This window comes from Bos grunniens, chromosome 11 (assembly GCF_055505025.1).
Source record: "Bos grunniens cultivar Pamir isolate PY7600 chromosome 11, Bosgru_T2T1.0, whole genome shotgun sequence".
Classification (NCBI taxonomy): domain Eukaryota; kingdom Metazoa; phylum Chordata; class Mammalia; order Artiodactyla; family Bovidae; genus Bos; species Bos grunniens.
This window is the reverse complement of record NC_141175.1, coordinates 4872635-4894598: the sequence shown is the minus strand read 5'-3', so window position 1 is coordinate 4894598 and position 21964 is coordinate 4872635. Positions and strand designations below refer to the sequence as shown.

The window sequence follows — 21964 nt, the reverse complement described above, 5'->3', positions numbered from 1 at the left end:
TCAGCACAGGATGCCAAGCCCCAAGCGAAGGCAGGTTCCCAAACACTGGAACCCCGGTCCTGGTGGTGCACTGGCTGAGCCTGGTCAAGCTAGACAAGACCACACCAAACATGAGCCTTGAAAGCGCTGATAATGGAAAATAATCTCCAGACGTAATCATCTATTCCTACCGACAAAACTAGAACATTCACATTCCACAGAGCAGGCTTGATGGATTTTAAACACCTTCCCCTCCTTGGGCCAACAGCAAGTTGGGAACAGATTTCATGGAATTATGTGAATGGCATTCCCTTGTTCATTCATTTCATAGATATTTCCTGAGTCTGTACCCAGGTACCATGGGAGTTGCTGTGGGATTCTGTGATGACTGGCACAGATGGGACCTTGCCTTCACAGAGCTCACAGAGAAGAGAAGGGTGCTGTGGGCTCATGCAACAGTCTGCCTGAACAAGGGACTCTGCCCGAAGACTAAGAATCAAGAAGCAGCTGGCCAGCCACGCGGCAGGAGCGGTGGGCTGTCTCAATGAAGAGAACGTGGTGTGCTCGTTTTCTGTTGCTCTGTAACAAACGACCACAACCGTAGGCTTAAAACCGCACATCCACCCCATGGTGCCCATGGATGTGGAGTCCAAGCACTGCTGAGCTGGGCTCTCTGCTGGCCTCTTGGCCATCGAAGTGTCAGGGGACTGCACTTGCATCTGGAGGCCAAACTGGGGAAGAATTGCTTCCAGATCCAACTGTGTCCAAGCTCAGGCTGTGGAAGAACTTCCTTCCATGCTGCTCTGTGACTGAGGGCTCTAGTTCCTTGCTGGCTGGAGGCGGGGGCCTGCCACTGGGTCCTCCAGGAGGCCCCCACAGGCTTCTTCAACACAGTGGCCAGCCAGAGATGCTTTCTCTCTCATCTGCTAAGGTGAAGTCTTAGATAATGCAATGCAACCACACCAGAGGCTTCCCTGGTTGCTCTGTGGTGAAGAACCCGCCTGCCAATATAGGAGACTGGGCTCGATCCCGGGGTCAGGAAGAGCTCCTGGAGAAGGGAATGGCCACCGACTCCAGTATTCTTGCCTGGAGAATTTCATGGACAGAGGAGCCTGGTGGGCTATAGTCCATGGAGTTGCAAGAGTCAGACACGACTGAGCAATTAACACATATACACACAGTCCAGCAATCCCACTCTGGGCATATATTCATGCGCCCCAATGTTCATTGCAGCACTGTTCACAATAGCTAAGACACGGAAGCAGCCGAAATGTCCATCAACGGAGGAATGGACAAAGATGTGGTGTGCAGCCATAAAAAAAGAATAAAATAACGCCACTTGCAGCAACATGGACGGACCTAGAGAGTATGTGAAGTAAGTCAGAAAGAGAAAGACAAATACTGTATGAAATCACTCACAGATGGAATCTGATTTTTAAAAATCATACAAATGGACTAATTCACAAAACAGAAACAGACTTACAGATATCAAAAGCAAACTTCCGGTCACCAAAGAGGAGATGTGGGGGGAGGATGAATCAGGAGGCTGGGATGGACACAAACACGCTGCTGCACACAGGACAGACAACCAACAAGGACCTACTGTGTCGCACAGGGAGCTCTGCTCAGTGCTCTGTGATAACCCATAGGAGAAAAGAGTCTAAAAAAGAATTAACAAACATATATGTGTAACTGAATCACTTTGCTGTACATCTGAAACTAACACAACATTGGAACTCAACTATGCTCCAGTTAAAAAATGAAAAAACAAATTGGTACCATAACTCAAAAAAAAAAATAAATAAAGACAAATACTTCTCTAAGTATAAAATAATCTTCTGAAGAACATGCTCTCCAGAGAATATCAACATCTCTCCAGGAGGGGAGCCAGGTGGCTGCGGGACAGGAGTTTGAGGAAGACTGGGAACATTTTGAATTTTGAACCGTGTGAACAATCTGCCTTACAAATAGCTGTGAAAAGAAGGGAAACAAAAAGCAAAGGAGAAAAGGAAAGATATACCCATTTGAATGCAGAGTTCCAAAGAATAGCAAGGAGGGATAAGAAAGCCTTCCTCAGCAATCAGTGCAAAGAAATAGAGGAAAACAATAGAATGGGAAAGACTAAAGATCCTTCAAGAAAATTAGAGATACCAACGGAACATTTCATGAAAAGATGGGCTCAATAAAGGACAGAAATGGTAGGGACCTAACAGAAGCAGAAGATATTAAGAAAAGGTGGCAAGAATACACAGAAGAACTGTACAAAAAAGATCTTCACGACCCAGATAATCACAATGATGTGATCACTCATCTAGAGCCAGACATCCTGGAATGTGAAGTCAAGTGGGCCTTAGGAAGCATCACTATGAACAAAGTTAGTGGAGGTGATGGAATTCCAGTGGAGCTATTTCAAATCCTGAAGGATGATGCTGTGAAAGTGCTGCACTCAATATGCCAGCAAATTTGGAAAATTCAGCAGTGACCACAGGACTGGAAAAGGTCAGTTTTCATTCCAATCCCAAAGAAAGGCAATGCCAAAGAATGCTCAAACTACCGCACAATTGCACTCATCTCACATGCTAGTAAAGTAATGTTCAAAATTCTCCAAGCCAGGCTTCAGCAATGCATGAACCATAAACTTCCAGATGTTCAAGCTGGTTTTAGAAAAGGCAGAGGAACCAGAGATCAAATTGCCAACATCCGCTGGATCATCGAAAAAGCAAGACAGTTCCAGAAAAACATCTATGCCAAACCCTTCGACTGTGTGGATCACAATAAACTGTGGAAAATTCTTCAAGAGATGGGAATACCAGACCACCTGACCTGCTTCTTGAGAAACCTGTAAGCAGGTCAGGAAGCAACAGTTAGAACTGGACATGGAACAACAGACTGGTTCCAAATAGGAAAAGGAGTACGTCAAGGCTGTATATTGTCACTTATTTAACTTCTATGCAGAGTACATCATGAGAAATGCTGGGCTGGAAGAAGAACAAGCTGGAATCAAGACTGCCGGGAGAAATATCAATCACCTCAGATATGCAGATGACACCACCCTTATGGCAGAAAGCGAAGAGGAACTAAAAAGCTTCTTGAGGAAAGTGAAAGAGTTGGCTTAAAGCTCAACATTCAGAAAATGAAGATCATGGCATCCGGTCCCATCACTTCATGGGAAATAGATGGGGAAACAGTGTCAGACTTTATTTTTCTGGGCTCCAAAATCACTGCAGATGGTGATTGCAGCCATGAAATTAAAAGACGCTTACTCCTTGGAAGGAAAGTTATGACCAACCTAGACAGCATATTCAAAAGCAGAGACATTACTTTGCCAACAAAGGTCTGTCTAGTCAAGGCTATGGTTTTTCCAGTGGTCATATATGGATGTGAAACTTGTACTATAAAGAAAGCTGAGCACCAAAGAATTGATGCTTTGAACTGTGGTGTTGGAGAAGATTCTTGAGAGTCCCTTGGACTGCAAGGAGATCCAACCAGTCCATTCTAAAGGAGATCAGTCCTGAGTGTTGGGAGGACCGATGTTGAAGCTGAAACTCCAATACTTTGGCTACCTGATGTGAAGAACTGACTCATTTGAAAAGACCCTGATGCTGGGAAAGATTGAGGGCAGGAGGAGAAGGGGATGACGGAGCATGAGATGGTTGGATGGCACCACTGACTCGATGGACATGGGTTTGGGTGGACTCTGGGAGTTGGTGATGGACAGACAGGCCTAGCGTGCTGTGGTTCATGGGGTTGCAAAGAGTCGGACACAACTAAGTTACTGAACTGAACTGAACATTCTGCAATGAAGAAATAAATTCATTCATTTTTGAAAAGCAAGCCCTCCAGAAACAATATGAAGAAAGGATTAGGAAGAAACCCTGGTCACTGTGGGAGATAGATTAGGGGCCAAAGAGGGAAAGGGTTTCTTAGTAATCCAAAGAACAGTGGAGGCCTGGTGGCCCAGTGGCTAAGACTCTGGGCTCCCAATGCAGGGGGCCTGGGTTCCATCCCTGGTCAGGGAACTAGTTTCCACTTGCTGGAACTAAGAGTGGGCACAATCAAAGACAAAACACATTAAAACAACAACAGCGGAGGTGACTATGGAGGTGACGGTGAGGTGTGGAATCTCTCTGGTGTTGAGCCTCTGCCAGACTTCGTGAACCCCCTGCCTCACTTCTTGGCTCCCCTGGCCCTACAGACATGGTCTCAAGCACCAGGCACTCTTGGACTCCAAGAACTCGGCTGCCCCTAAAGGAAAGGCAATGGGTCCCTGACATGTAGCGCCCACCTGCTTTCAATAATCCCGATACAAAGCACTAATTTCTCTTTTTTTAATATATTTGGTGGTCACTTCAAAGAGCATTACATTAGACCAAAAAAAAAAAAGGGAAAAAGGCAACATTAACAGAGAACCCTGGCGGGTTGTGATTGCATCTTTTTCCCCGAACACTGCTCCCTGCCTCCTCTCTGTGCTCTGAATTACCCATCCAGTCCCTGCGTAGCTAAATAATAATAATTACCATACAAATGAATATGCATATAAGCAAGAAAGCCTGTTTATTTTGGATGAGGGTTTGTTTTGTTTCTCAACAAACAGAGCACATAATTAGGCGCCTTACCTCTTCCTCTTGAAATTCTGTCTCCACTGGGAAGAGATGAAAAAGGTACTGGATGCCCCTGGAAGCTCAGAAGAAATTTTAAAACAAATTAAAGGAGATATTTCTTTACTTGGCAGGTAACAATGGCCTGGACATGATCGGAATCAGAATGTCAGGCTAGAAGGAGCTCTAGAGCGCAAGTCTGAGCCCAGTGGAGACACAGAGGCGGACGAAGGTGAGGTACTCGCTGGAGAGACACAGCCGAGGGATGATCAGACAAGAACAGAGGGGCCAAAAACATCTTGGTTCAGGGGCTGACTGTGGGGACGCTGGGCAAGACCCTGAAAGCCTTAAGATGCTGCATCCCTAAAACATGGACGATGACAGCCCCGCCTCTACTGGGCTGCTGCACAGATTAAACAAGGTCATGAACACGGCCCTCAGTCCTAGACCCCCAGTCAGTGGTCACCATCAACAGTGTAATAAGCACAGCCTGTCTGCACCGTGTCCTCACGGTGAGGCGCAGGGGACCAGGCGCCAGACCGGCCTCCCAAGCCTTTGTTTGGAGTCCAGACAACAACTGCCACCATTACCAAAACAGCAATGATAATGATAGTTATCTTCCACCTATTATATCTTTTTGCCTTTTCATACTGTTCGTGGGGTTCTCGCTGCAACAACTGGACTGATTTGCCATTCCCTCCTCCAGTGGGCCACTTTTTCCAGAACTCCTCACTATGACCTGTCTGTCCCGGGTAGCCCTGCATGGCGTGGCTCAGGGATTCACTGAGTTACACAAGCCTCTTTGCCACGACAATGCTGTGATCCTGAATATTCATGTGAGGGACTGAGGCGGAAGCTGCAGGTCCAATACTTTGGCCACCTGATGCGAAGAGCTGACTCCCTGGAAAAGAGCCTGATGCTGGGAAAGGTTGAGGGCAGGAGGAGAAGGGCCAACAGAGGATGAGATGGGTGGATGGCATCACCGACTCGATGGACATGAATCTGAGCAAACTCCGGGAGACACTGAAGGAACAGGGAAGCCTGGCGTGCTGCAGTCCATGGGGTCGCAAAGAGTGGGACAAGACTTAGCGAGTGAACAACAAGAACGATAATTAATAAGACAAATAGTTTTAATTCAACCAAGTGTTCAACATAATGCACAATAGAGTCGTATAGTACAACATAAATAGTAGTAGTATCACTTATGATATGATTAATTAATAATAGTCATAAGTGTTCTGACCACTTTGATAACGATGTAGCTGCTGGGGAGGACTTGAGATGCCTGGTCTCATGCTTTGTCCACGCTGCAGCTGTGCAGCCAGGCTTGCATAAGCTCAAGAAAGGCTTATAGGAGTTAAATGTATGTTTAGAGACTATTCTAGATCACCAAGGGCAAGTGGGATGCCCAGCTAAAATCACAGAGTGCCATCGTGTTTTCCCCAGAAACAATGACTCGGTAACTTACAGAGATGAAAAAAGCTTTACACAGACAATCATATGATTGTCTGGCTCCCGTGTCTGGACTGTGGCTGGATCTTTGTGTCACGGGTTCCAGGGGGTTTAACTCACCAGTGAGACTCACCCAACCATCCAACCTCCTGATTCCACGCCTCTGAAGTCTAGGCTGAACGCTTACACCCTGGAAACAGTCACTTAGATAAGTAACTTTCACAAATTAAGACTTTTGAATGTTTTGAGGTTGGGAAGGCTGGCGTCTCTGGGAGTCACTCGGCGTCCAGATCCCCGGCCTTCCGGTCAGTCGGTTCAAGGTCGTCGACAGCATGACAGTGGCTGCTCCCTCTCTTTCCTTCCTCCCAGCACGCCTCCCCCCGCCCTTGGCCTTCTGCACAGCTCAGGGGTCTGGGCTGCGGAGGGTCCCCCAGGGGCCTCCCTCCCTTCTCCTAGACACACCTCTCTTCTGGGTGTCTGCTGGGCCCTCTTTCCGGAAGCGTGTCCTCCCAGGCGCCCATCTCTAGCTAACATCCAACCTCACGGCTCGTCTGCTTTGTCATCTGTCTCCCCACAGCTAGAGTCTGTGCTCCTTGAGGGCAGGCCTTTCACTCTTTGGCTCACAGTCTTGGCATTTGGTGCACACGGGAATAAGTGGATGAACAAACAAGTGCCCGTAGGAAACTCCGGCACCAACCACGGAGCCACGTCCACCGGGACTTCAGTTCGGCAGGGGTGTAGCTGTGGCTCCCGAGCAAGTCCCAGGAACTGGGGCAGGAACTGAAGGCGTGCTCCCCGCCCATGTGTTCATGGCCACAGCCAGTCAGGCAGATATTCTGCTGCCAGGGGCTTTTGGCACGTGGAATCTGCTGATCGGCCACGCTGTGTCCAGATGTGCTTTTATTTTATTTGTTTTGGTCATGGTGCATGGTATATAGGCTCCTAGTTCCCTGACCAGGCGTCGAATTCAAGCATCCTGGAATGCTTTCATACATTGGAAGCGTGGAGACTTAACCACTGGGCCACCAGGACAGCCCCCCAGCTAGGCTTTTAAATAGCCCTCATGGACGTAAATTGGTGCAACCATTGTGGAAAACAATATGGAGGCTTCTCAAAAAACTAAAACTAGAAGTACTAAGTGACCCAGTATTTCCACTCCTGGATATGCATCCAAAAAACCCCCAAACACTAATTTGAAAAGATGCGTACACCCCAAAGCTGATAGCAGCATTATTTACAATTGCAAAGACAGGTAAACAATCTAAGTGTCCCTCCACAGATGAGTGGATAAAGAAGATACGGTGCGTGTATGCAATGCAATATCACTCAGCCATAAAAAAGAGAGAAATCTGCAGCAACATGAATGACTTGGAGGGCATTATGCTAAGTGAAATAAGTCAGACAGAGAAAGACAAATTCTGTATCATATCACTTATGCTGCTGCTGCTGCCAAGTCGCTTCCGTCGTGTCCAACTCTGTGCGACCCCACAGACGGGGCCCACCAGGCTCCCCAGTCCCTGGGATTCTCCAGGCAAGAACACTGGAGTGGGTTGCCATTTCCTTCTCCAATGCATGAAAGTGAAAAGTGAAAGTGAAATCACTCAGTCGTGTCCGACTCTTAGCGACCCCATGGACTGCAGCCTACCAGGCTCCTCCATCCATGGGATTTTCTAGGCAAGAGCATTGGAGTGGGGTGCCACCACCTTCTCCGTGATATCACTTATATGTGGAGTCTAAAAAAATGTAACAAACTAGTGAACGTAACGATGAAGAAACTGAGAACAAACTAGTGGTTACCACTGGGAAGAGAGGAGGGGAGAGGGACAAGACAGGGTAGGGGATAAGGAGGCACAAACAATCATTTATAAAATAAGCTACACAAGATACATTGTACAGCATAGTCAGTCAGTCAGTCAGTCAGTTCAGTCGCTCAGTCGTGTCCGACTCTGCAACCCCATGAACTGCAGCACGCCAGGCCTCCCTGTCCATCACCAACTCCCAGAGTTCCTCAAACTCACATCCATTGAGTCGGTGATGCCATCCAACCATCTCACCCTCTGTCATCCCCTTCTCCTCCTGCCCTCAATCTTTCAGGGTCTTTTCAAATGAGTCAGTTCTTCGCATGAGGTGGCCAAAGTACTGGAGTTTCAGCTTCAACATCAGTCCTTCCAATGAACACCCAGGACTGATCTCCTTTAGGATGGACTGGTTGGATCTCCTTGCAGTCCAAGGGACTCTCAAGAGTCTTCTCCAACACCACAGTTCAAAAGCATCAATTCTTCAGCATTCAGCTTTCTTTATAGTCCAACTCTCACATTCATACATGACCACTGGAAAAACCATAGCCTTGACTAGACGGACTTTGTTGGCAAAAATGTCTCTGATTTTTAATATGCTATCTAGGTTGGTCATAACTTTCCTTCCAAGGAGTAAGCATCTTTTAATTTCATGGCTGCAGTCACCATCTGCAGTGATTTTGGAGCCCAGAAAAATAAAGTCTGACACTGTTTCCACTGTTTCCCCATCTATTTACCATAAAGTGATGGGACCAAATGCCATGATCTTAGTTTTCTGAATGTTGGGCTTTAAGCCAACTTTTTCACACTCCTCTTTCACTTTCATCAAGAGGCTCTTTAGTTCTTCACTTTCTGCCACAAGGGTGGTGTCATCTGCATATCTAAGGTTATTGATATTTCTCCTAGCAATCTTGATTCCAGTTTGTGCTTCTTCCAGCTCAGTGTTTCTCATGATGTACTCTGCATATAAGTTAAATAAGCAGGGTGACAATATACAGCCTTGACATACTCCTTTTCCTATTTGGAATCAGTCTGTTGTTCCATGTCCAGTTCTAACTGTTGCTTCCTGACCTGCATATAGGTTTCTCAAGAGGCAGGTCAGATGGTCTGGTATTCCCGTCTCTTTCAGAATTTTCCACAGTTTATTATGATCCACACAGTCAAAGGCTTTGGCATAGTCAATAAGGTAGAAATAGATGTTTTTCTGGAACTGTCTTGCTTTTTTGATGATCCAGCGGATGTTGGCAATTTGATCTCTGGTTCCTCTGCCTTTTCTAAAACTCCCCTGGGCCTGTGTTTGTGGCCCCATCACAAGCCTTCTCAGTCAAACTTGCTTTGGTCACGTGAGACTCTGTCTCCAGTGACAGGTGGTGGGCCCAGGGGACCACCAAGCTCATGGGGGACTGAGGAGGAAGATGTGCTGGGGAAGGGGGTAGGGTCCCAGCGGGAAGGACAATGCAATCTCTGCGGTGGGCGCTCAACTAGAGTGGGTGGAATCAAGCCGGGGGACTTGGGAGCTGGGTCACAACGAGGGAACTTGGTTACCATGAAAGTCTATGGTTAAGTGGGCTTTCTCCTAATATTGCTGGAAGGTGGAAGTTTGCTTTTTACTTAGAACTGAAGAGACAGAGCAGAAGTGTTTTTATCATCATGTTAAAGTACGAGTTAGGACACGGATTGGCAAACTACAGCCTGCTGCCTGTTTTTATAAATAAAGTTTTATTGGAACAAACCATACCCTTTCATTTGTATATCATATATGGCTGCTTTCACATGACATCAGAGTTGAGTAATTGCAACAGAGACTATATGGTCTGCAAAGGCTAAAATATTTACTTATCTGGCCTGTGTCTTCCCCCTGATGTAGACTGGCCTCCGATCTCTGGGCACTTGCCTATTCCTGGGCGGTGGAAGACCACCCACTCACAGGGAACAGTTTGAAGTCAGAGGAAATCCGCCTGTTCAGACCAGACTTTGAAACTCAAACTGCAGGTAACTTGCGGCTGTCTCGTGATTTAGACCCACAAGGCCGAGGACCATGCAGAGCAAGGCCGTGAAACTGCCACTCCTTCACCAGTGCCCCGGGAGGAGCCCAGTGTCTTAGCAGACGTGGGCCTCGCCATCACTTAAGCAGTGTGTGCACATGTGTGCCTGTGTGTACACAAGTGCATGCGTACGTCTTTTAAAAATACATGCACATATTTTAAAAAGCATACGGGTTCTGGTTCTGGGCAAGGAGGAGAAAACCATCCCCACCCTGTCACCTCCACTGACAGCAGCTATAACGCATGGATGGAATGCAAGGGGGCGCTCCTTGAGGACTCAGGAAGTATATTGTAATAGGGGAACTGGGGAAGAAGACCAGATTGCAAGATCCCACAAAACCAGTACCCCTGGCCTGGTCTCTCCAGGTGGCCTGAAACCTGAGTTGAGCCATAGGGAGGGACAGAGACGGGCCGGGAGCCCCTCTTTCTGGCTTGAGCAATACGAAAGGGGACTCCTGAGATGCAGAGAGAGTGGGGGAAACCTCCCTGTGCTTTCTTCTTTTCTGCTTCTTTGCTCCTGCCTTGAGGCCTTCCTGCTACAGTCACAGTGACCAGGGGGCTGCAGGGGCCTCAAACTCCATAGCACAGGGGCCCCCTCCTCTCCAGGCCCAGAGGACGCTGCAAAGCCCCACGAGTCTCCCCTCACTGTCCTCCTAGCCCTTGGCTCTGACAGAGCCCGGTAGATCAAGGCCCAGCTTTCTGACCGAGAGGCCAAATAAAGGAAAACCAGGGAACCGGAGGTCACCAGGAAGACAGCAGAGGGAGCACGCAGGAAAGCGATGACACGGTCGTTTATGGACTCCTGGTCACTTCCGAGCTGCACACACACAGGTCCAACCCCAGCCTTCCAGCCTCCCTGAGAAATCAGCCATAGCACAGACCAGTGCCCAGACCCCTCCGAGTGGCATCCACACGGCACAGAGCAGGAGAGACCCGCACAACGTCGAAAAGGCTTGAGAGCTGAGGTGGAAACCACAGCCCAGAGAAGGTGGCTAGAACTCGAGACTGGAGCCCAACTGGGCCAGTCATTTGCTAAGACAAAAATATCAATGTTTGCCATGGAATTCAAGCAGGACTCAGAGCCTCAGAGCAATATTTTGAACATCCAGGATACAAAATTACTAAGGACAGGGCTTCCCTGGTAGCTCAGTGGTAAAGAATCTGCCTGCTAATACAGGAGACACAGGTTTGACCCCTGGTCCAGGAGGATCCCACATGCCATGGGGCAGCTGGGTCTGGGAGCCAAAAGCACGAAGCCTGTGCTCTGGAGTCTGTTCACCACGGCAGGAGAAGTCACCACAGTGAGAAGGGCGTGAACCGCAGCTGGAGGGTGGCCTCCACTTGCTGCAAGTAGAGAAAAGCTCACGAAGCAGCAAGGACCCAGCCCAGCCATAAATAAATAAACAAAGAATTTTAAAAATTACTAAGCACAGGGAGAACCAGGAAAATTTCATCTCATGTGGGAAAAGATATCAGACACCACTACCAACATGATTCCAGTGTTAGAATTATCAGACAAGACATGAAAGCAGCTATTATTAAAACAAGTGCAACAACAGAGCTCCAAGTAAATGAATGGACACATTGTAAGTCTCAGCCAAGAAACTGAAGGAAGAGAGAAGAACCAACTGGAGTTTTCAGAACTGAAAAATACAATAATCAAAATTTAAAACTCAGTGGATGAGCTCAAGAGTAGAATTCAGATGAGAGAGAAGAGATTTAATGAGCCCGAAGCTAGTTCAATACAAATGATGAAATCATATCAACAGAGAGGAAAAAAAGAACAGAGCTTTAGTGAGGGAACATGAGGGAACACCAACAGTCTGACCTGACCTTCATGCCACTGGGGTCTCAGAAGGAGCCAGGAGAAAGAGAATGGTGTGGGAAATTATGTGGGGAAGACATGGCTGGAAACTTCCCAAGCTTGAAGAAAAACGTCAACCTACGAATTCAAGGAATTCAGCAAACCCTGCAAAGAATAGTCCTCCAAAATCCACACCCAGACGTATCATAGTTAAACTTCTGAAAGTTAAAGAAAACAATCTTTAAAGCAGCAAGAGAGAAAAGATGCATTATTTATAAGAGTTCTAATGACTATAGATTTTCACCAGAAACGACGGTGCTAAAATGGAACATTTATAAAGTGCTGAAAGAAAAAATTGGTGATCTAGGATTCTGAATCCAGGAAAAAATATCCTTCAGGAATGAAGGCAAAATAAAGACATTCTCAGGATCTCACTGATGGTTCAGTGGTTAAGACTCCGTGCTTCCACTGCAGGGGGCTGGGAACTAAAATTCCACACGCTGGGGGGCTCAGTCAAAAAATAAAAATAAATTTTAAAAAATGAATAAAGATGTTCTTAGATGAAAGAAAAGCCTACTCTAGAAGAATTGCTCAAAGAAGTTTTTCAGACAGAAAGGGACACTTGGAACATTAGGAATGGAGAACAAGAGAAATGGTAAATACCTGGATAAATACAACAAACGATTCTCTTGAGTTTTTAAAACATGTTTGATGACTGAGAGCAAAAATGGTAACATCTGCCTGAAGGGATCTTGGTGCATATAGATGCAATACACACGACAGCTACACTAAGAGGGAAGAGATCTACATTGTATGTTCTACCTGAAACGGTAAAACCGACTCGAAATAGACTGGAAATCTAAGTCTGTATATTGTAATCACCAGGTCATTCACTTAAAAAAGAAAAAAAGAGAGATATAGTAAAAAAAAAAAAAAAAAACACAAGCAAAAAATTAAAATGGAATACTAAAAAAAAATTCCAACAATTGATAAATTGGATGAAGATGAAACATGTATTTTTTATGAACCGCAAGGTCACAATCCCTCGGGCCCCGCCCACCTGCCCACGCCCCAGGAGGGCAACCTCCACCAAGGGCCTCTCTGGGACCCCTGCGCTCTGACGTCATGGGGTCTGGCGGAAGAGGACTAGCCAGGGAGCAGGGGATGGAGTGAGCGTTGGGCCCCAGCTCTGCCTCTGCCCCCGCAGGTCCAGGCCCCCAGTCCTGCACAGCTTCGACCCTGTGGGCGATCCAGCTTATCCCTGCAGGGCCTGAAGGCTCCCCAGGCGCCTCCCTGTTGCTTTTCCTCCATCCCAGGTGAAGCCCACGTGCACAGTCTGACCTTCGCCAGACTTCAGAGCTGCACCCTTCTCTGCAGGTCATCTCTGCTCTGGGACATGAACACGCGGACCCGACCTCTGACCCTCCTTCATCTGGTGACAGAGCCCTGCTCCCTGGAGCCCCCCAGCCCCCACCACCCAGCTCCACACACAGCTTCTCACCCTCCTGACGCAGTCCTCTTCCTTCAGGCGCTCCTGCATCAGTCTGATGAGCAGCATGTCGGGTACCATCTAAAGGAAAGATGACACGGAATGAGGGCCTGCCCCCCCCGACCCCCCGTGTGGGGCTCAAGGGGACACAGAGCTGTCAGGCCAGTGGGCTCTGCTAAGGCCCGAGGACCTGGCCCTGTGGCCATGAAGCTTCTCCAGATCCCTGACCAGGGCCCTGTGGCCTCTGTGAAGTCCAGGGCCAACCTGTGGCCCCAGGGTGGTCCAGACTCCTTGAGAGCCCCCCTATCCCACGCATGTGCATCCACCTCCACTCGCTTGCTTCTCCGGCACCCCGCCCCAGCCCAGATGCTCTCCCCCACCCCCACCTGGGTGACTCCTGGCTCCCCAAGTGCCGCTGCCTACAGGCAGCCCTCCCTGACTCTTCCCCGAGCTGGGCTGGGGGCTGCCATGATCCTCCATGGCAAACTCTGTTACTGTGCTAACCATGTGGACTTCCAGGGGCCTGTGCACACATCTGTCTCCCCAGAGAGCTTCAGAGTTCCTGGATGAAGGGGACTGAGTCTTCCTCTCTTTGGCCACCAGACACCAACGTGCAGGAGGGAGCCAGTCCTGCCCGTGTCTTCCCATCCCCACGTCCTGTGAAGCGGGCCCTGGTGTTCTGCGGTGTTTGTCCCACGGAGATGGGCCAACGCTAGAAAGGAGGGCTTTCTCCCTCGGAGAGCTGGCTGTGACGTGCTGACCCGCACCCCTTCCCGCCTGCACCAGCACAGCGTCAGGGGTGGAGGAAGCCCTGCTGACTAATGACCTAATGGCACATCATGGTCCTTAATCCACTCAGGAAGTAGTGCGCCTGCAGCAGCTTCCGCCGAGTGCGTGCTGGCTGCCAGGCTGCGGCCCACGTTTGCAGCTCCATGCAGTCGGTACTACTGTCATCCTCCTTCTACGGTTGGGGAAGTTGGGCCTCAGAGAGGTTAGGCCACCTCCCAGGGCTACACAGCCAGGTAGGAGCAGAGGTGGGGCCTGAACCCGATCAGGCAAGGCTCGGGGAGGATGGGCCAGTGCAGGGTGACGCTCAGAGCGGCCTTCCTTCCGTTTCCTCTCTTCTCAGCAGCCTCTCTCTTGGACCAGAACTGACGTCCCATTTTTCACAAGGTCTGTTCTTTCTAACAAAGCCTCCCACACCCCAGAGCCAATGCCCCTGGAAAACTCACTCCCGGGTGTCCCCATGACCCCCGGTCACTAAAAGCTGGTGCTTCTCCCCAAACTCCCAAACACTGGGCCAGCCCCAGTGCGTACCTCCCAAGCTGCCTCAGGGCTGACTGGTCTCTGGGAGGGGCTGGACTTCTGCCAGGTGCAGGGGAGGGGCCTTGGGACCAGGGCCGGGGCACCCGGCTGTGGGGCAAGGGCCAGAGGAGACCTATCTTACGCACCCTGTGCCAAGCCGGGGACCCAGGCGGGACAGTGGGGACAAGCACCTTGCCCTGATTTCCCCGAGGATCCTTGGCAACATTTCAGTGATGCTGGAGAAAAGTCTGGATCTCTCATTCTAGACCCAGCGTTCAGAGTGACCAGAGCCTGCCTCGGGAACGCTACCGAGTCTGCCTGGAGTGCTGCAGGGACACCTGAAGGGACACAGCGCTGGGATGTCACAGAGCCACTGGGATGGGTCAGGGGACTGCGCGGGGCTGTTGGCTTACATGTGGACGTTAATAAGTGCCCGTGCACGTGGAGAACACGTCCACACCTCACTCTCATTGGGGCCTAGGAGCAAGGGTCAGGAAAACAGACGGCGCCCGGCCCCTTTAACCACTGACGTTTGCCATGTTTATCTGTGCGAGTGAACAGTTCAGTCAGTTTGCACACAAGAGCGATTCTGAGGTAATGAATGGGGTACTGGACGTGCAGAGAGGACCTTGGAGGTGAGGGGACAATCCTCTCAGGGGCTTGCAGTCTCCTGGATTCTCCAGGAGTGCCCTGACCTGCCATGTCCTTGAGCTGTTTGAATGGGTTCCCAACAAGAGCAGGCTGGGCTTGGGCAGATGGAGGTGGTGATGAAGGACGCCCCAGGAACCAGCCCACAGGGGAGGGTCAGGGGCCAGAGCGGGAGGGGGAGGAAGGTCGTGAGTAGTGATCCAGGAGGTTCTCTGGATTTGGGAGGACGTTCCCAGGGAGAACCTTGGGAGACCACTGGACTGGCTGGGGACTCAGATGCTCTCCATTTGGGCCTTGACCACCCACTGAGGACCCTGGCCAGCACCTTCAAAGCTTTGAGTCTCGCTTTCCGAGTCTGTAAATGAGATGCAGACAAAGTCCTTCAGCGTTGCCGTGAGGATTAAGTGAGGTGGGACATGTGGCTGCTGGTGTGTGTGTGGCCCCCAGCAAGGGCTCGGTGCTGTGGCAATCGTTACCCTGGGGTACCCTTAATAAACCCAGGACGTGAGTGAAATCATCAGGGGCAGGAACTTTGCTTTCCACTGGATCCAAAGCTGAGAGGATGTAAGAGCTGGAGCGGTAGCAACCACTTTGCAGGCACAAGGGGCGTATAAGGGAAGAAAACCAGCACAAGAGGAGAGAGACACCAGGTTTCTCAGCCCCAGAATGGCTTTTCCAGGATGTTGAATTAGAAGAGGAAGAGCAGGCCTTGAAAGTCATGGGGCCACTTCTACAAAGTGGACAGCAAAAGCAGGAGCAGGAGAGAGAATGAATGAATGAGTGACACATAGAGAAAAGAGCAGGCCAGAGGCTAGCCAACATCCAGCCCGTTTCAGTATCTCCTAAGACCTCTGTGTCCTTACATCTGCCCTGTCCTGCTTAAGCCAGCAGTTCTCAACCTGAACCCACATCCTGGAAGAGCTTGTTAACGCACAGATCACTGGCCCCACCCCAGGGTTCTGACTCCACAGGTCTGGGGTGAGGCTGGGAATCTGCATTTTGAACAGGTTTTCAGGTGATGCTGAGGATACTGGTCCAGGGACCACACCTGGAGAACCACTGGCTTAAAAAAAACTCCAGCATCCAAGAGCCCCACGGTACGTGGAAGAAGTTGCTGGAGAGGGACCTGTCCTGCTGGTGCCCATGTTGCTCCAACTAGAGCCCCCCCAGGACTGGCGAGCGGAATGGGGAGGAGCACTGCCCCTCCCCTCCACGTGGTTCCTATCCTTTCCTGTCCCCGGGTGTCCCTGCCGACCCCAGAAACGGCGATTTCCACCCCATGATTCCTCCCCTTCCCTGCCATCACCCATTCAGGAGGCAGCATTCAAACAGGTTCTGGGACACAGGGGATGGGGGGGTGCAAGCCCATCAAAGAACACAGGTTGAAAGGCGACAGGTCCGGGTGGAGCGTGGTGCCCCCCACGGTCTGCACGGCGGGGGACAGGCTGGTGACTTTGAGCGCGGCCCCTCTCGGGTGCCCCCCACCGCTCCCTGCCTCAGTGCTGTCTCGGTACCAGCTTTGATGTGTCACGTCAGTGGCGGGGGCTTCCCGGGGGCCGCTGCTCGGAGCCCTGCCAAACTGTCTTTGCGGCAATCAGGCTCCCTCCTTCCCGAGCTCTACCACACTCTCCCACCCCAGTCCCCAAAGTGTGGCTTTTGGGGAGAATCAGGGACAAACTGGACGGAGCCCAGTGCAGGCCCTGCTGCTCACCGAGAAGGTCAGCACAGGTGCAGGCCCCCGGCCCTTGTCTCCCCACGCAGGGGCAACGCGACAGCCAGCTGGCCAGGCCCCTTGCCATAAAGGGCAGAATCAGCTGTGTGGCTCCAGTGTGGGCCTTTCTTCTCCTCCCAACACCCAGGCCCGGGACAGAACTGCTGGCTGGGAGCCTCGCAGGTGCTGCCCCTGTCCCGACGGGGCAGCCCTTGGTGTGGCCTCTCAAGCCCTGTCTGTCCCCGGGCACCTCACTGAACTTCTCAAGCCCGAGCTTCCTCCCCCCGGATGACAGGAGCCTGAGTCGTCTCACCACCAGGCCCCGCGCTCAGGGCCCCTGATGTCCCTACGTCACCCTTGGGCGGACGCTTGCTCAGGAGTTGTGGGTGTCCCGAGCGACGGTATGAACTTCCGTCTGGAGCAGAGCGGGGAGGGGAAGGGTTGAGGCTCCTGGTCAGCCTGATGGCACCCCCTCGCCTCTGAAGGGGCTGCTTCTGGGGGAGGAAAGGCCTATACTTGGATTGGAACTCAATTAAGACTTGATCAGAGAATCCTTTAAAGACAACTCTCCTTTTCAAAGTTTCTGCCGCTTCTCGGGGCTGTCAGAACAGGTTTCCGTGGCAGAGACTCTCCTAGTTCAAGCTTCCGAAACAGTGACAGGAGATGGGGAGGCGGGGTGGGGAAGCAGGGGCCTGGGCTTTGAAGGGAGCTCACAGACCCCGGCACGGGGCAGCCGACAGCCCCACAGAGGGAGGGGGCCGGAAGGGAGACCCGAGGGTGGGAACAGCCAGCGAACTTGAAAGGAACCACAGTGACTGGTCCTCGGGTTCCTCTGCCCCCATCCTGGGCTGTAACTTCCTCCACCACCCCAAATCTTCCCAGAGGACCGTTCCGCACCACCTCCTCGAGGGGCAGACAGAGAAGGGCCGAGGGCACAGGGAGTAGCCAGGAGGCAGGTGGGATGGTGGGGTGGGGTCGGGGACGGGGACCAGACCACCCCAGAGGACTGGGAGCCAGGACTGAGGGGAGATCCTGGGAACCTCTGCAAGGGACCACACTCTGTGTGGGCATTGGCAGGCTGAGGGCACAAGTCCCATGATTTGGATGTTATTAAATGGTGATGGCACCTGGGCACTTGGGTGCATCAGGCTCCATCAGGCTCTTGATTTGTAAATGAGACTGAAGGGAGGAGCTAAACAGAACTAAAGTTAGGAATAACCCAGCTTTGGCACGTTCTGGCTGGGCTGGCCTTCAGAGTGTGGGTCGTTTCATCACACAACAAACACAGGCTGGTCTGCTCCTTATGCAAGAGTCGCGTTCCAAAAGAAACCTCGATTTAGCAATCACTGCGCTGTACACGGAGAAGGCAATGGCTCCCCACACCAGTACTCTTGCCAGAGGAGCCTGGAAGGCTGCAGTCCATGGGGTCGCTGAGGGTCGGACACGACTGAGCGACTTCACTTTCACTTTTCACTTTCATGCACTGGAGAAGGAAGTGGCAACCCACTCCAGTGTTCTTGCCTGGAGAATCCCAGGGACGGGGGAGCCTGGTGGGCTGCCGTCTATGGGGTCACATAGAGTCGGACACGACTGAAGTGACGCAGCAGCAGCAGCAGCAGTGCTGTGCAAGTAATGACTGCCATGAGAAAAGATGGGTGGTGTGTGGGGCGGGCTCCCAGCTGACCAGACGAGGATTCCCCAGGGAGGGTGACTGACTCCAGATGCCCGGCCCCACATCCAGAGATCCAGACTAAGGGAGTCCCACAGGTGCCAGGTGAGTAACCCGCTGCTCGGGTTGAGGACCTCTGGAGGGGGCAGTTTTACGTTTGCAAATATGCATGCTTCCTGCAGGGATTTCAATTAATAAAGCTTTTCTTTTTTCCCAGTAAAAATCTAAAATAATCAAGAGTGATCACATTCAGCTTCAGCTACCAAGAAATGTCCCTTCCCTGTGGAACCTCTTCACCTTCCGATCATGTCCTGTGTGATGAGAACCTAGCAAGACTTGACTCTTTTCTCCCAAACTCCCAGAGGGGCCAGGACCAGGCTGAGGCCCAGGAGCCCTGGACACAAGCCCAAGGCGGGGCTCGAGCTCGGGTCATACAGGTGTGGGGTTGGCACCTGGGCGGGCGCCGCCTTCAACTCGTACCCTGGGCTCCAGTTGGCCTGACGCTGGCTCCCTACCCAACGCCGCCCCCCCCGGGGGCCACCCCCTCTGAGCCTTATTGTGGTGTTTGTGACGCTAACTCAGGTGGCAGGCTTGGAGACGGACCCAGAGGGAGCAGATGAGGACCAGAGACTCGACAAAGCAGGTGAGTTCACCGCAGAGCGCCAAGGTGGCTTTGGTCCTCGTGGAGAGGAGATGAGAGACACCTGCCCAGGGAGGTGAGAGACACCTGTTCCCAGTGCCCTGGGGCAGGGGTGGGCCAGTGGCAAGAACCGCGAGACACCCGCCTCCTCGGGGGAGTTTAACCCTGACTGGAGAAATACGGGTAAGTTTTCTAAGCATGACAGTGTAGGGCTGTGTGTTTTTAATTTAAAGTGCCTTTACCTTTTGGGGTGTGGAAACAAAGACCTCCCGAAAGAGGAAAGCCCAGTCCGCCCAGTGGCAGTCTGCGCCAGCGTCTGGCAGGCAGAGGACTGGGTGGCTTTACCGGCGCGCTGAGATGGGAGTCCTGTGTGCGTGGCTAGGGGAGTGGACTTGGCCTTCCGGTCACAAGCTGGAAGTGGGGACAAGGATTAGGGAAGCTGGCAGCTCACTTTGAAGCAAGTTCTGGCCATCTGGGACCGACTGTGACTGGGGTTGTTGCTGGGCTTCCTGGATTGAACCAGAGGCACAGGCTGACTTCCTTCCAGTCTAATAACTCTGAGCCCGCTGGCTTCTGGGGCCGGTTACTGAAGACAGCAGGTTGGTTTCCTGGGCTGGTTGCTGTAGGCTGCGGGCCAGAGATCTCTTCTGATGTCTGGTCCAGCCATTGTATAATATATTCAGCCTCTCAGCAGATATAGACTAGCATACCCTCAGATGAAATGAAGTGCCATGCGGGTTTGCTTTCAAATGACCAGGAAGCAGGGGGCTGGGGCATCTCCATGGGTCGGGACTGCTATGAGCTGATGACACTGCCTAAAGCCAGATGATGGGTCCGTGGATGTTCTTACATGCTTCCTACTGCTTCTGGGTACCTTTACAACTTCTTGTAACAAAGCTAGAAACCACCCAACCATAGAGCTGTTTCCCATCCCTGGCTGCCTGGAACCCCCAGCCTCCTCAGCTACCCCTGCCTACGTGGGTCTTCTGCCAGATGCTGGGTTCTTCCACATCACTGCTTTTAGCACAACTCAGGTTGGCTCCACGGAGTCCCTAAACCTGGCTGCCTGTATGCTCAGAGCCACTTTCGGGGCTTAGCAGGTGCTCAGAGAACCCTCAGGAAATGAGTGAGTCCAGCGACCAACGACTGCGTGAAGGCTTCCTTGTCCTGCGGCCTGGGCTGGGTACCCTCGGTACCCCCTGCCCCAGTCGCTAGAAGCTCCCGGGGGCGAGGAGAAGGCGCTCATCTTTGGGTCTCCCGTGGCTTGGCAGGAGGGTGCTTGGCATACAGGAGGCAATTGGGAAGTGTTTCAGCCACCACTTGGAAATTTTAAAGATGGAGATGTCTTGGTTAACACGGACTGTATGAGAGAATTCCATATAGGAGGCAGAGCAGAGATTAACAGGAGAAAATTACGTATTTGAAGGTATTATTGCTGCTTGCAAAAGAGAGCTCTAAAGGCTCTGGATCAGCAGCGCTTTAAAGACAACGCTTAATGAGCGGCCTCGCGCCAGGCGGCTCCACGGCAAGGCCACGCACCCCCTCGCCTCTCAGAACCTTCCCCTCCTTCATCAGTCCTGACGCCCTGGCCTTTCATCTTCCACCCGCCCAGGCCTCCAAACCAAAGAACCCCAACAAGACACCCTTGAAAGCACTTCGATGTGGTCTGATAATTAGAGTAATGAAACCCAGGAGGAATTTCCTTAAACTCCCTCCTCGCTGTTGAATTTTATAAACCTAATAAAAGCATCTTTATCCTAGAAATCAGCCTGCCTCCCCCACCCTGGAAAGTTTAGCTGCTGCAGGAAATGAGATAACCACTTTCTTTCTAAAACTGGATTCCACCCCTAGAGCTGCCATCCCCCAAACTCCAACCACACACTCTGACTCCGGCAAGACATGGGGGCTGGGCAGAGGGCATCGCTTGCTTCCCCGAGAGTCCTGGCCAAGAACATAGGGTCAGCAAGTGCTCTGGATTAAGCGGTTTTAGAGCTGATTCACCAGCTGGGAAGGTAGAGAGGCTAGTCTTGCTGAGTGAGGTTTTCTTTCTCTTTCACCAAATTGTTACTTTCAGCAAATCAGCAAATTTGAGGTCGGGGGTTTGCCTGAGTGACACGTCATCTCCAGGAACGTCCTCACCCCAGCAGGCCCTCCCGCTTACAGCCGAGCTCCAGGGCCTCGACATACCCACTGTGCACACCCCTCACCAGAGCTGGTAGGGCCCCGTGGCCACCTGACCAGCGGGCCCACGCAGCTCCCTTTTCTGGAGACTTGGCCTTGGCGCTGCCTCTGGAGATGGTCTGAGCTGAAGACACAGGAACCAGGACGAGGCAGGCGGTCATGAGCAGGCAAGGACGACAGAGACGAAGGGACACAGAAGACGAAGGGAGAGCCGCAGAGAGAATGGACACAAGGCACAAGCGACCACGAGGGGCGGAGCAGGCCAGGGTGCTGCCCAGGCTCTGGCCTCAGAGACGGGGAGCTGGACGGGCACTTCCTCCATCCAGAGCCCAGGGCTCACTGCGTCCACCTTCAGATTCCCTTTCCTGCCCTGGGCAGCCCCGGCAGATCTCTGCTACTTACAACCACGGGCTGGCCACAAGAGTCATCCCACCGGCCATCACTCACAGGCTGCCCATGAGGCCTGGAAGCTTCCTTCCATGTTCTTGGAGGAACAGTGACCACACATGGTCACTATCTGGTCAAGAGCCTGCCTGTGAGTGAAGGTGAAGATGGGAGGCAACCAGCCCTCAGCCACGGCCTCTGTGGAGGCTGGCGGGAGATGCCGGCTGGTCACCCCGACAAGCCGGCCGAGCCCTGGGATCGCG

General features: G+C 51.7%; 1 protein-coding gene across 4 annotated transcripts in view; it reads right to left on the bottom strand.

Moving 5' to 3' along the window:
• AK8 (adenylate kinase 8) overlaps positions 1 to 21964 on the bottom strand; it is a 136357-nt gene that overhangs the window by 98576 nt on the left and 15817 nt on the right. For all 4 annotated transcript variants that reach the window (XM_086324386.1, XM_086324388.1, XM_086324387.1 and 1 more), the window contains exon 5: positions 13176 to 13244. In XM_086324386.1, the coding sequence (XP_086180512.1) occupies positions 13176 to 13244 (69 nt within the window). The remainder of the gene's footprint in view (positions 1 to 13175; positions 13245 to 21964) is intronic.